The 15,176-nt window shown below is 38.4% G+C and overlaps 1 protein-coding gene across 1 annotated transcript in view; it reads right to left on the bottom strand.

Annotated features, from left to right (window-relative positions):
• LOC110166375 (ephrin type-A receptor 5-like) overlaps positions 1-15,176 on the bottom strand; it is a 151,746-nt gene that overhangs the window by 32,068 nt on the left and 104,502 nt on the right. Inside the window, 4 exon segments of the mRNA XM_055153197.1 lie at positions 1,838-1,905; positions 9,079-9,181; positions 11,855-11,924; positions 14,021-14,110. Coding sequence (XP_055009172.1) covers positions 1,838-1,905; positions 9,079-9,181; positions 11,855-11,924; positions 14,021-14,110 — 331 coding nt within the window.

Here is a 15,176-nt window from a genome sequence, read left to right as displayed (position 1 = left end):
TACAAATCATGTGTAAATGTTCATTAAACATGAACTAATCATTTACCAAAAATAACCTACTCATTAACAAGTAATTAATCATTTACAAACATGGAAAGGACAAAAAGTGCCATTACTATTTAATAAAACATTCTTAAATGTTTAGGTAAGTAAGTCTTTAATTATAAGCGCTGCTGCCATGCCAGTCAGCGCTATCGGTCCCTCTGACCACCATCATCACTCACACACACACCACTTTCATACTAGGCAATGTGGGTGAAGTGTCTTGCCTAAGGACACAATGACAGCTTTTTTTTTTTTTTTTGTGACTGGTGCTCCACTGTGGCACCTGATTTTCCCAGTGTCTCCCATCCAAGTACTAACCAGGCCCGGCCCTGCTTCTGAGATCTGACGGGATCAGACTTTGATCGGCCGGAATGGTTTAATTAGGAACATGTACAAACACTTAACAAATGTTTATTAATCATTAACTACACATACACTAATAATGGTAAATGATCATACTTTTCTATAGCACTTTTCCACCTTCAAGACACTCAAAAGTGCTTTACATCAAAGAAACAGTCACCCATTCACACACACATTCATACACCAGTGTACACAGACATTAGGGGCAAAGTGGGTTAAGTGTCTTGTCTAAGGACACAACGGCAGCATTCATCTGTAGGAGCCGGAATCACACCAGCCAACCTGTGGGTCAGTGGATCTGACCACTCAAACAACTGCCAACCGCCAACCTTTAGATCAGTGGACAAATGCTCTTATCAAGTAAAGACATACTTGTAATTTTTTAGTACATGATTGGTTAATGATTAATAAACATTTACAAAAGATTTTCAGGTATGCTTTATTATAAAATGATACCAAAATGTTGTTTTGGGATTAAAACCTGTTGGAGAGAGAATGCATTTTAAGATTGTTATGGGGAAAAGATCCTCTTATAATAACAGTGACTACTAACTTCACTTCAGAAAAACTGAGCCAACAAAATTCACAGTCAGTGCTTTTTCCAATACTTATTAATCTAAACTAATCTAATCTACACACATATTGATAAGTATAAAAAATAGTAATGAATTATGGCGATCCTGATACTTTGAAAAGTTCTTCTGTTGGTGCCTGGCTTTAAACTCATGAGACTGTTAGATCCGATTGGAACTCTGCAAAAAAGTCCCATTAGGTACGCTTTGTAAAATTGTACGTTATACATACATACGTACATACATACATCTTTTTTTGGTAATAGTTTGGTTAATAAATGACAGTTTGGGTCTAGTTTTGAACTACTTTGTCAATCAGGATCAGTCTCCAAGAGAGATTTAAACTTTGTCAATGTAAGATTTCCTCTAACACCAAGTACATTTCTTCTCAGCACGCTTTCTCTTTGTCTCAGACCGATTCATACAAACTAATTACCCCAAATGGAAGACATCGCTCACATCCCCTTTTTTATGCCTGTAGTAAAAAATGTTCTTCGGTGACATGAATCATGATATAAAACCATTTTTCACACTGAACGCAACCGCCGTGCACAGCCAACTCCGGTGCCAACAGATGGAGAGCAGGACACAAAGCCAAATCGTGTGGCCAAATATATTACGCTGTCATGGCCTATAAATCTTCATTGCTTTGTGCGTCTTTTGCCAAAACGTCTGCCGGGAAACCGATGTGTAACGGTGTCATTCAAAATAAATGTCTCCGAGTATCCGACATTGTTAGCGACAGGCACAGGTGAGGATCTGACAAGCTGACAAAAACATGGCCGCTACGTGAACCCGAAAAGTATGGTGTAAACTTGAAATGAACTTTTATGAGTGAAATCGGTTTGTAAACTTACTGTGACCGTTGTGGAAGTGCATCTTCTCCTCATCGGGGTCTTGTTTTGCCTTGCTATATCCGCAACGCCTGGAGGATGGACACACATAAGGAGGAGATGTTACGCTATAAAGAGTCTGGTTCTAGTGTATCTGCTCAGCTTGGGTAATTTGAAACATTTTGTACTTTAGTTGATGGACCCAATTCTCTTCATAAAGTGAAGCAATATTTGTTTTGCCGCAGTATAGATACAGTATATTATAAAGTGCTAATAATACAGTATTTTCTGATCTGATCACAAACATACCTGGAGTTGTGTTTTGTTTCATTTACACAAATCCTGCAGAATCCGTGTATCATTTGTTCATTTGTTTTTTAATATATAACCAAAAATAAGAAAATGAAAAAATAACAGTTTTCTTCATTATCTGTCTCGAAAACCAAAATGAAAAAAATGGATAATGGTTCCCGTTTCCGTGACTTAAACTGCGCCCCATATGGACTGAACCAGGACTAACACAGGCCTAAACTAGGACTAAACCGTTTTCAGGCCTGGTCTGGTCCTGGTCTGGTCCCGGTCAGGTCCCGGTCTGGTCCCTATCTGGTCCTGGTCTCAGTCTCGGTCTGGTCCCGGTTTCAGTCCAGGTCTCAATCACGGCCTGGTTCTGGTCTGGTCCCGGCCTCAGTCCTGGTCTCAGTCCCAGTCTGGTCCTGGTCTCAGTCCCGGTCTCTAAGTCCTTGTCTAAGTTCTGGTCTAGTCACGATTTGAGGCCCGGTCTCAGTCCCAGCCTCAGTCCCAACCTCAGTCCCAGCCTCAGTCCCAGCCTTAGTCCCGGTCTGGTCCCGGTCTCAGTCTCAGTCTGGTCCCGGTTTCAGTCCCGGTCTCAATCACGGCCTGATCCTGGTCTGGCCTCGGCCTCAATCCTGGTCTCAGTCCCAATCTGGTCCCGATCTCAGTCCTGGCCTCAGTCCCGGTGTCTAAGTCCCTGTCTAAGTACTGGTCTAGTCTCGGTCTGAGGCCTGGTCTCAGTCCCGGTCTCAGTCCTGGTCTGGTTCCTGTCTGGTCAGACCTGGTTCAGTCCTGGTTCAGTCCATATGCGGCGCAAAAGTCCGGCATCGCAGTTTAAGTCACAAAAACAGAAAACAGGCGTTATTCATTTTTATTTGTTATTATTCATTTAAACACAAAATTGAAAACAGAAAAAAATAGTCATTATCCATTTTTTCATTTTGGTTTTGGAGACAAATAATGAAGAAAACAGTTATTTTTTCGTATTTTTGGTTTTACATTGAAAAACGAATGAATGAATGATACACGGATTCCGCATATTTAGGCATAATCCTTCTCTTCTCTCAACCTGGAAACACTCTATTCCACCTTGTGATGTCATGTGGTGATACAGAAAGTGCTCAACTGTGTTTTTAAACTCCATACACCTTCATTAGAACTATTTGGATCATTTCAGCCGTGGAATTGCCAATCTCTGCTGAACGAAAGGCAAAACGTAGATGTTAACTTGAAAACTACAGCTTCATGACATCACAAGGTGGAACAGAGCATTTTGAGCTTTGGAGATGTAGACAGACTAATAATAAAGGGCTACTTAAACGTGTGGATGAGCTCCAGGTATGTTTTTGAGGAGACTGACCTTTAAAAGCAGCTAAAAAGGTCAAATTGAAACCACTGTGAGCGGTCTTGCATTTAATTCTACAACATTATTCCCCTATGTTACCAAAGATCTTTAACATTGTTTAGAATTACTTTATGACTGACCACAGTTAATGACAATATAGATGAAGTAAAAGTAATAAACCCTTTGTAATCAATTAATTATTACCGGAGACCGATATTTTGCAAGTCAAAATTCATGCTTCAATTCTTCAAGTAAGTCTCCAGCAGTGCAGCATTATATCTCCGCCTTTAGCATTTTGGCTAACCTTTAAAACGCAAGAGACTGTTTGGTTTTTCAATAAAGCCAGTGTGTTCAGTATTGATCTTTACTCTGTTTTTTGTGTAGAAAACTATTGATTGAAAAAGTCAAGGCTGGAGAATTTTGTTGTTTATCGTGAATCATTTTTCCAAGGGCTATTTCTTCATGTTCTGATAATATGTCCGACCCACCACATTCTTTCACATGCATGTTGTAATCCCAGGAATAAGTGTGCAGTTTGGAGGTGCTTCTGCTTGTTTATTTACAAATAAATCAATATCACTGTAACAAGATTCTTATTTCAATACTGAAAAAAAAAGAAAAGAAATTTTGACCTTTCATGAAAAGTTTTAGAATGTTCTTGATCTATGGCATGGAAATGTTTTACAGATTATTTTTCTTTTTATGATGTTAAATTACACTATATTCAGTTGAAAAATTAGAGCCACTGATCTAGTAAGCTTGCCTGGGATGCAGAATATACACTAATATACACTTCTTCAATACTTTACGAAGATGTGAGTCTGGTCAAATGGACATGATTGACAGGTGGATTAGCAAATCAGGGAGATGAATACTCTGTCCGGAAAAAAAGATCACAAGGGACTGAAAAAATTGTGGATTTCTGCAGAACCACTGACCCAAAAAACTAAAAAACTAAACTCTGTTAATCTGAGATGAGATAAATTAGATTTTATTTGTAAATGATAGATGACCAGAGAGCTCCTTTGTTTCACGTGTGTCGCTGAAAAAAAAAAAAAAAAAAAGTCTGCTCATGTTTGGTCAGACTCGAAACACAACAGAGGATGTGGGCTACTGATATAAATCTGCATAAAAAATACAGAGAGAGATTTTGGAATGGTAAGCAATAATTCCAAACAAAATACTCTTTTTATGGTGTCCAGAAGAAACTCATGTTATTAAATCCATGGATATTAACAAAAGATAACAAAAAAATAGTAGCTGGGCTGTTCATAGATTAAAAAAAAAAAGCATTTGACACAATAGATCACGGTAAATTATTAGAAATACTGGAATTATATGGCATAAGGGGGGTAGCTCTAAACTGGGTAAAGAGTTATGTAGCAAATCGATCTCAGTTTGTTCAGTTAAATGATTACAGCTCATCATGTTTGGATATTCTGTGTGGTCTACCCCAAGGTACTGTGTTGGGCCTCAATTTTTTTTATTTTATTTATTAATGACTTATGAAAGGTATCACAGTTATTTAAATCTGTCTTATTTGCAGATGACAAACTTATTTTGTGCTGGTGAAAACTTACAAGAGTTACTTTCAGAAATTGAGTCTGAAATGCTGAAATTAAAAACATGGTTTGATAGGAACAAATTATCTCTAAATTTGAGCAAAACAAAAGCAATGACAATAAGCAAATTCAGCTGCAAATACAGGGGGTTAACATAGACAGGGTAAAGAAAAATAAATTTCAAGGCGTTATTACTGATGAAAAACTTAACTGGAAAGAACTATACATACGAAAATTTCGAAAAGCATAGCAGTATTAGGTAAGGCCATATATTTTCTGGACAAGAAAGCTCTACATACACTTTATTGTTTCTTAGTTGCACCATATTTAACATACTGTGCTGAGATCTGGGGTAATAATTATAAAACAACATTGGAACCACTTCATATTACAGAGAAGAGCACTACGGATAATTCATAACGTTTGGTTTTATGAACACACCAACCAGCTATTTATCACTTCAAAAATGTTAAAACTTAAGGATTTGATAAGCTTCCAGACAGCAAAAATAATGTACAAGGCAGAAAGGAAGGAACTAATAAAAAATATACAGAAACTTTTTAGGGAAAGGGAGACAGCTTATAATTTAAGGGGAATTCATCTCTTTAAAATGGCCAGAGTCCGTACAACAAGAAAGAGTTTCTGTATTTCAGTTTGTGGGGTCAAAATCTGGAACTCTATGAGCTCCAAAAATGTCCAAATATGAAAATGTTTAAACATAAATATAAAGAAATGACTATAACTAGGAATGCTCAAGAAGAAATTTAATTTTATTGTTTTCTGAATGCAAACTATATTTATTTTTGTATCGGGAGTAATGTGACATACTATAAGAGTCTGGCAGAAGCACATTATTGCTGTAGTGGGATTGTAAAAGGGGGTGGGGGTAGATAAGCGTGGCTTCTCCCCACTCCTTTTCAGAACAATTGATTTTTTTATTTTTTTATTTCTATTTTCGGATATTATAGTCGTGATGTGCATATGCAATTTATCATTTACTGTATGATAATGCAATTTATTATTTATGGAAACATCCGAAATAAACTTATCATCATATTTCCCCTAAATTTACTCAAAAACGAAACATTTCTAGAAACGGCACACAGAAACACCATCATTCCGGGACGCTGCATATCCCAGAAGCCTCAGCCCGACCACAACTTGCTGGAAAGTCCGTCGTGCCTGTGTGTGAGTACGGTAAACACTGTCCCACATCAATATTTAGACAGGCCACATCAGCGATAATCACAGATAACCTCGATTAAACAGCACCATTGATTTTTACACTTGATCCAATTCGCAAACACGGATCCGCCCACACACGCAGAGGTCATGTCCAAGTCTGGTTCACGTCTGTATTCAGAATAATAGCTAGAGGCTCTGGGCTACTGGGTGGGGCGATTGGGGGTTCAATTCCTGTGCGTACGTGGCTGCGCTTGCCGGGGGGGCCGTTAATTTACCGGATGTGTTGAGTCAAGGGCTTTCGAGATCGCTAGCCGCATTGCCGATCGCCCAACTTCCTGCTAACCCATGCGCATGAGTTGTTCTAGGGGACCGTGTATGCGTGTGTGGGTAGATTTTGAAGGGGTGGTGGAGCACAGGATTTGAGCTACGGGGGATAGGGAGAAGAGGGGGATGGGGGGTCTGTGTCCTAAATCCTACACCGGAAAATTTGGCTTTTTTTGAGATCACTCCTCCCCCATCCACAACAAGAATAGTGACTGGGTATACTTGATCCTGCTCCTCTCTGCAGTGAGCTCTTTAAATGATTATGCGGTTCCAGAAGTGCATATTCATTATTGTAATTATTATAGGCAATGCATTATTCAAGAAAGCTAAAGTGAAAGTGAGATAATTACTATAGGGGAGAATAGTTTGATAAATAAAACATAAGGCTGACTATATCCACTGTATATTACATGTTGATTAAATTATAGAAGGGACGATTTGGAGCCGACATCTTCATCTTTGCTAATGGTTTGATCCGGGGTGGAGACAACTACTAGCTTCATTTTATTATAGAGTTCTTGCACTGGTATCAAAGCAGTGTAATGGGTCAGAATTACTCCTGGAAAATTCACTGTGTTTTGCTGATGTATGATGTTATATTATATTGTATTATAATATACACAGTGGCAAAATTGCACTACTATATATGTCTTCCCAGGAAACTGTAAACACAATGTCAAAATGAATACCTATTGATGAAAAAAAGAAAAAGAAAGTACAGTTTGCACTAATTTGTTTATTTGAAACTTACTCAAAGTTTTGATGAGACACTACACAATGTTAGCCTGATTCATCAACTAGTTTCACTTCGTGGAAACTGTCTGACCTCACAGCATTAGGATTTGTTCTCTTGATGGTAGGCAGGTACTTTTTTATTTAACCAATCACTGCTATTTGGTTGTGATGTATGTAATGTGACGCTAACGGGGCTAACTGGTATATTAAGCTTTTACCAAATCCCGTAGGAAGAAGGGCAATAACGTCTTTCTCCTTGATAAAATTCATCAAACATTGGCTTTGTTCCGGCTTTAAATCCTCAATCTCAGGAATCGTTGCCAACACAGAATGTATGGCTCTTCACTGATTGGCTGGTGCTGTATATATGAGTGGACATAGCTAACGTGCTAGCTGCCGTGTGCCAAATAGGACGTTCGCCAGGAGGCTCCTTCTTACCCTGGCTCCAATTGACTTACATCGAGATCTTGTCGCTCCTCTCTCTGTAACTGCTGCAGCGAGCCTCATTGTTTTGGTCTTAAAATGTTCATATTAACCTGCTCTACATGATCCTGAATTTTTTTTAGCTATTTTGTCCATCAAAAAAATCCTATTCATAACATAGCGCCTGGCTCCAGATTCGCTCCTGTAACCGTTAGCATCACAAGCCTCATTTGAGCGGCGCTGAAAGCCATGGGTGACATCACTCTTGCTTAGTCCATTTCTTTTATCCAGTCTGTGATTCCGATTCCTGACCTAGTCACTGGAGAGAAATGAAATTCAGTGAAGGCACTAGGTGGCGATAGCCTGGCTAACACATTGTATGGTGTGGATGAATAAACTCTTTATAAGGCTTGCAATGATGTAGTCTTTAGAAAGTTAGTTGAAAACACAACAACATTCACTAGATTAAATCAAGTTTGAAGACCCATGTAATGCTTAAATGTTCTGTAATTTATTTGCTCAAGTAGTAGTGGTTGGACTAGTAGTAGTAGTAGTAGCAGCAATGGTTGGTGGTAGTGGTTGAAGTAGGAGCGAATGAAGTAGTAGTAGTATTTGTAGTAATAGCAGTAGTTGTTGAAGCAGTAGTAGTGACTGAAGTAGTAGTAGTAGCAGTGGTTGAAGAAGTAGTAGTGATTGAAATAGCAGAGGCTGAAGTAGTAGTAGTAGTGAGTAGGAGTAGGAGTAGTAGTAGTAGGAGTAGGAGTAGTAGTAGTCATTGAAATAGCAGTAGTAGCTGAATTAGGAGTAGTGATTCAAGTAGTAGTAGTAGCAGTGATTGAAATAGCAGAGGCTGAAGCAGTAGTAGTATTTGTAGTAGTAGTAGTAGTAGTAGTGGTTGAAGTAGTAGTAGTCGTTGAAATAGTAGTAGTAGCTGAATTAGTAGTAGTAATTGAAGTAGTAGTAGTAGCAGTGGTTGAAATACCCGAGGTTGAAGTAAGTAGTAGTATTTCTGGTAATAGTGGCAGTGGTTGAAGTAGTAGTACATGTTTTGTCATTTAACCACAATAATGTAACAAATTATAGATTAAACATTTTCACCCTAATATACTGACACAAAATGAATTTCTAGTAACATGATGTTTGGCACATATATTCATATCGGGAAAAGTGCTGATATCACACCAGTCGAACCACTGGTATTATATTTTTCCATCCAATTTATTCACAATAAACACTATTTCTACCACTGGCTGTTTTATCCTCTCCATCTGTGTTTTCTAATGACCATTCTGTGTGCTGGCATCCCTCCATCCCTCCACGCTCTACACCTGCCCGTTCAAACACACAGGCCTCCTCTGCAGCTCCTGTTTACTGCATGATGTGTGTATTTACTGACTTACCTTCCACTGAGCAGGAAGCCAGCCACCACAGCCAGGAGGACGAGAGCCAGCGTAATGGCCACAGCCACGATGGAGGCCTGGGCGCGCTCGCTGGTGGCCGTCACTGCCAACAAAACAAGCGCACACGGTTTGACAGGAATTCAAAGGAGTCAGTGGGCACACCTGGCGAGGGGGAGATTCCACATGCAGGTGGGAGTCACAAGTTTATTGGAATAAACCCACGATTAGCAGAATCTTATATGGAGCCTTTTTGGACTTAAAACAGCTGTAATATGGTTAGCCTCGCACTTTTGAAATGTTTTTGGGAAAAGTCTATGGGAAAAAAATGCTATTGAGCTCCAATATCTAGCACTATCTCTCAAACTACATCCACTCAAGGCTACAAGTGTAAAGGCGTTTGTGTCAAAACTATTCAAGAAAAAAATACTAGGAAATAATGTAATTTTTTAAAAGTTGAATCTGCCTTTTTACATATGAATACAAAAAATATTCTTCAGCTAACTCATTTATTCACAAATTTCTCCTTCCTGCTGTTGTCCCATATAAACCGTTATGATCTAAATACAATAATAAGTCAACTAATCCAAATTTCTGTCAACTGCATGTAAGGTTAGTTGTGATTTTAAGACTAGAAATTGAATATAAGACCCTGTTTTGATCTGAATTAGACCTGTTTTAGCCTTGGTGTAGACCTGCTTTAGACCTGTTTCTCTTGTTCAGTCTATTGGTTATTATCTAAATTTGGTTTTGTTCCAGTTAAGTCCACTCATAGACCATTGGTGACCTGGTTTAGTCTTGGTTCTGACCTGGTGGTACTTGGAAAATAAATGTAAATTGTAGAACTGGAAAAATGGCAAAAAGTTTCCCACCAATTCTAAGAAAAATTCCCCATGATAAATACTAACTGCGATGATTGTTCCATCTACATGGTAAGTCGATATAGTAATTATCATGCTGTCCCAGAATGGAAACAGCTACCAACTGAGGTACTCTTCAGCCTGTCTTTATGCCAATTAATAAATCAGCATTTTATTTTATGTATTTCGATTTTTAAAAGCTCTGTAAATCTCATTAATTCAACAATATTGACAGGGATAAATTCAGCAGTTATTGGCAGTACCTCATTAAATTGTGTAACTTTTCTGGTGGAAGGTCTGTCAAATGCTTTTCTCCCTGGAGATGTCATTGTTTTGTCTGGAATGTTTCACAGTAAGGTATTAAACCTTTCTATCTTCATGGAGACGGGTCCAACTGCGGTCTGGGCATTTCTGTCATGATACAAGAACACCCACTGGGCGTTCTTTGTAGCAGAGTTTCATAAGGGATACTGGGTATAACGTCATTTGCCCGGGAATTTTTCGTATGGCAGTGGAGCATCTTTATCCATGATGTCAGTAAGTTGGCTATTTATTTTGAAAACGTTAATTGAGAAATGTTCTTATGTTGGCTGTATCACTGACATAGCTGCTGTTTCATCTTAATTGTATCCAAATCCGATACTAACATTAGCAACACACATTTGGTAGTAGCTAATCTCATGCTATCTCGTATATTAACAGCTAGCCAAAAGAAAGCTACGTGTTCTGCTGTTTGTAGTTACAGACTACAGTTTGCAGCAGAGTTTTTGTCCATTATTTTACGATGTAGTCTGTATTACTACAATACATTGTTAAGTTGGATGTGATCATGTTAGCTGGAAATAGCAGCCATAGAACATTGGTGGATGTGATGCTTCGTTTTGGTGGTAAACAGTATAACACGTAGCTTTCTTCTGGCTCGCTGTTAATATATGAGATAACATGAGATTAGCTACTACCAAATGAGTGTCGTCGCTAATGTTAGTATCAGATTTGGATACAATTCGGATACAATTAAGACGAAACGGCAGCTATATCAGTGATACAGACAACATAAGAACACTTCTCAATTAATGCTGTGAAAATAAATAGCCAACACTATGGAGCTTCTCTGAAATGATCATTTTGAAATCTAAATAAATACAGTCTGTTTGTAGCCAGACCTCTCCCTACTGTACACTCAGGTTTAGGTCCTGAAATGTAAATCAAGTTGATTAAGATGTAATTGGACATACGTTATGTATTTGGCTATGTTTGCTAATGTTTTCTCTATGACTAGATGTTATTTTGAAACTTCTCTATGAGAAAACTTAACTACTGTATCTATCAAAAGCTGTTTATCCGGATGTTGATGTTGAAAGAGCCGGATGACAGTGATGAGGAACGGAGCCCCCACCCACACGGGAACGCCCAAAGCACGAGAACACCCATATGTGTCCACAGATGGATGATACTGGACCAAAAGAGGACCCAGATCCACCTAGAGCAACAATAGCTCCTTTTCCTCACTGTCCCTTCCTCCTCCTTGGTCCTTATAATATATAAAGGAGAAGGAAGGACAAGGAAGGAGGTCTTTTTGCCCATTTCGGATGGAGCCCAAATTACAGGTCAGCTCTGTGGAGTGGCAAACCCCACTCACAGTCAGAATGCTTGTTTTTCTAGGTATTTTTGAGCTATAAACTCTTCTATAACTGAAGAAATGTAAAGTAGAGCTGTTTAATGTTATACTGTGGAACATTCTAGACATATCCATAGAAACAAGCACATGACTGACCCCTAACCAAAGCAGCTAATGAGTAAATACTTAATCTAAAGCTTATACTAGTTTATTCACAGACAGGTTGGATTTAACGGCCCCATGAAACTCTTCCTCCCCCTCTCCTCCCCGTGGTTCAGTTTTATCACTCTGATGTACTCACAGTAAGGGCTCGTCTGGAATTCAAAACGTCGACTGAATGCTCCGTAGCCCGCTGAGGTCCTGGCTCGCACCTGTAATCAAGTAAACATCACAATGTAAAGAGAGGTGGCAGAAAAATCATCAGTATGCAGAGTATTCGTCACGCCTGGTCCAGACTGATTTGTTAACTTGGTGTGAGTACAAGCTTCAAAGGCAGATATATGGACAAACTTTTTAGAGAAAACATTAAGAAACAATAAAGGGTGAGTGGAGTTTGTGTGCATTCAAGTCTGAGTCAATGTTTCAACATAGTGTATATATGGTAAATATTACAAGCTGATGTAGCATAAAATATAATATGGGAGGGCTTAAGACTAAACAAAGCATATATTTATTACGTAACATGTTATTTGCTTTACTGCTGTCGTTTTATGTATGAATCTATGTATATATTTAGATTCCCATATGTACAAATGTTTGTGTAATTGTGTTGTCATTCAGTTTTTGCTAAAATAGTGTGACAACAATTTCATAGCTCAACTAAAACAAGAAACTTAACTATGAAATAACTTCATAACATCTCATATTGTTGTAATAAATCCACCAAATCACGTGCTCTAAAATAAACCAGTTGCTATTCCAGATATAACCTGATTAAGGAAGCCATAACTAGGGCTGCAACAAAGAATCAATTTAGTAGTCAACTAGTCAAACGATTATTTCTGTTGTACATTTTAACGTTCTAAACACATTTTAACGTTCAATTATTTATTTTTTTTTTTTTTGTGATTTTGTATTAATAATGCCACTGTCTATGTCATGGCGTCATCAAACTAAGGTCTGCGGGCCAACCCGAGCCTTCTACGCCCCTTTGACCAGCCCCTAAGCCCCTCTGCCCCCCACCACTTGAACTGGCCCTATGGTAACCTGATTCATTAGCTGGTTTCACTTTGTAGAAACTGTCTGACCTCGCAGCATTAGAACTCGTTCGCTCGATGGTAGGCGGGTACTTTTTTCATTTAACCAATGGTTAAATGAAAAAATTAAATGCGCCGCTATCGGGACTAACTAATATATTAAGCTTTTCCCAAATCTCATAGAAAGAAGGACAATAATTATTTCCCCTTGATAAAATTCACTAAACATTCTCTTTGTTCTGGCTTTAAATTCTCAATCTTGGGAATTGTTGCCAACACAGAATGTATGGCTCTTCGCTGATTGGCTGGTGCCCGAACTCGCATTTCCGGGGATTTTGCGAACCGTCTAGTGTATTCTTATTCCTGACCTAGTCGCTGGAGAGAAATGAAGTTGAGTGGAGGCACTAGGTGGCGCTAGCCTGGCTAGCCCTATGAGGCAATCCTCAAAAGTTGTCATGGCCTATTTTTTAAAATTACTTTTTGGCAAATAATAACACATCTGCATCTTGTATTTTGTTGATTTTTTTCAATTAAAACAATTATATTTATATGAAGTATTTATATTTATATTTAAATAATTATATGACATATTTACATTTGCCACAAAATTTTCATCACCTGACAAGCTCAAAATCAAACAGTGACAGTTAACGCACACGCAGAGTTCTGTAGTTCATTTAAGGATAGCAAAATGGCGAGTGTTAAAATAAGAAAACTTGACAGAAAGTGCAGTGTTTTCAAAGAACAGTGGACGATTATTTTTTTTGTTCAGTGTAAGGACCGTGTAGTTTGTTTGAAAAGAAAGTGTGGCGGTTTTCAAAGAATATAATCTGCGTCGTCGGGGTCATACAATTCTTATATGACCTACCTGACCCTGGACTCCCATAACAATCAGGAGCGATAATGTGGCCCCCAGATTAAAAAAAAAAAAAAAAAAAAGTTTGGTGACCCCTGCTCTATGTACTAAAATGTCTATGTTTGTGCTTTAGAGTCTGTATATATGATTGTGATGATCAAAATACAATAAAACGTTTAAATAGTTGAGTATCATGCTGCAATGGTTAATCGACTAAGTTGAATGAAGACTTTCTGTTGACCATAAACTGCATTACCTGTCTTTTCTTACATATCTAGATGTCAATTTGTCACCCATTATAGAACTAGCAAGAAACTGCCAAATTACTTAGAAGAAAGATCACGTCATTTCCGACAACTATTGTATCCATAAAACACATTGGATAAAATACAAAACATATCACACAAAACCTCACCTGGAAAATGTACACAGACGACGGCTTGAGGCCCTCCACCACCATCTCCGTCTCCTTCGACTTGATTATAGTGTAGCTGGAGTCCTGTTCCTGTGGGGAGACAATACAGAGGAGAATTCCTTCATTTCACCATGCACACATTGTCTCAGCTGCTAAGACTTTTCTATCCTCTTTACCTGCAGGATATGTGCGTTTGTGCGTTTACTATGTGTGTGCGTGTGTGTGTGTGTCAGTATCATCTTCCCAACAGTAACCACAAGAGCTTTAAATGCAGCTAAATGCCTTTCCATTAGCCCCAAGCTATTAGCTAACCACTGACCACAAACCTCTCTCTTTTGCTTGGGATACCTTTATTCTGACCTTCCCCGAAAAAGAACATTGCATCAGGCTATGAAAGTTAGAAGAGGGAAGGGCGCCGGAAAACAGAGAGCTCAAAAGAATCAAATAGCTGGCTCTGCTTTTAAAAGAATGGATTAGAAAACAACTAGCGCATCGGATAGTCATTAGGAGGTGTAGTTTTTCTCGACGGATTTGGTTTAAATGGTCTTTATTTCAGCGGTAGAATGCGTGTGCGGGCTTATATCTCTCCACGGTCTAATTTAAAAGAGATAAAAGTTAGTTTGATTAGGCACAAAAGTGAAAGAAATGCAACGTCCGCAGTTTGAGCATTCGATGAAACTGTAATGTGAAGGAGTTTATACTATTCAAGAAGTTCAAAAGTTTGAGTTAATAATATTGGTTCTACTTTGTATTTTTCCTCTAGGAAGCAGCTTTACTTGAGTGTTTTTATTGTGCTAATGTTTAATGTTTATGTATGGGGTTATTGGACAGGGTCTAGCGCCTTGGTATTGCCATAGACTGTGTATATAAATTGACATAGCTAACCTGCTAGCCGTTCCCTGTATACATGATCAAATGTAGTATCCTTGTTTCTTGACATAACCTTACAAATACTCAAGTGCAAACATTTACTTGACTTAATTTAATTTAATAAACCAGGAAAAATAGAAACAACCATGAACTCCTTTAGCATAGGAAGCTTGGGAGGTTCCTAACCAGCGGTATGGAGCTATGATCTACTGTGCAGATCAAACCAACATTTCCAAACACACTACAACAGATTCTTAATTAAAATATTCTGCGTAAATAAACTCAA

The sequence above is a fragment of the Boleophthalmus pectinirostris genome, unplaced genomic scaffold, assembly GCF_026225935.1.
Source record: "Boleophthalmus pectinirostris isolate CB_2022bp ecotype Guang Dong unplaced genomic scaffold, ASM2622593v1 HiC_scaffold_18, whole genome shotgun sequence".
In the NCBI taxonomy this organism is placed as follows: domain Eukaryota; kingdom Metazoa; phylum Chordata; class Actinopteri; order Gobiiformes; family Gobiidae; genus Boleophthalmus; species Boleophthalmus pectinirostris.
This window is presented reverse-complemented; position numbering and strand designations above follow the sequence as displayed.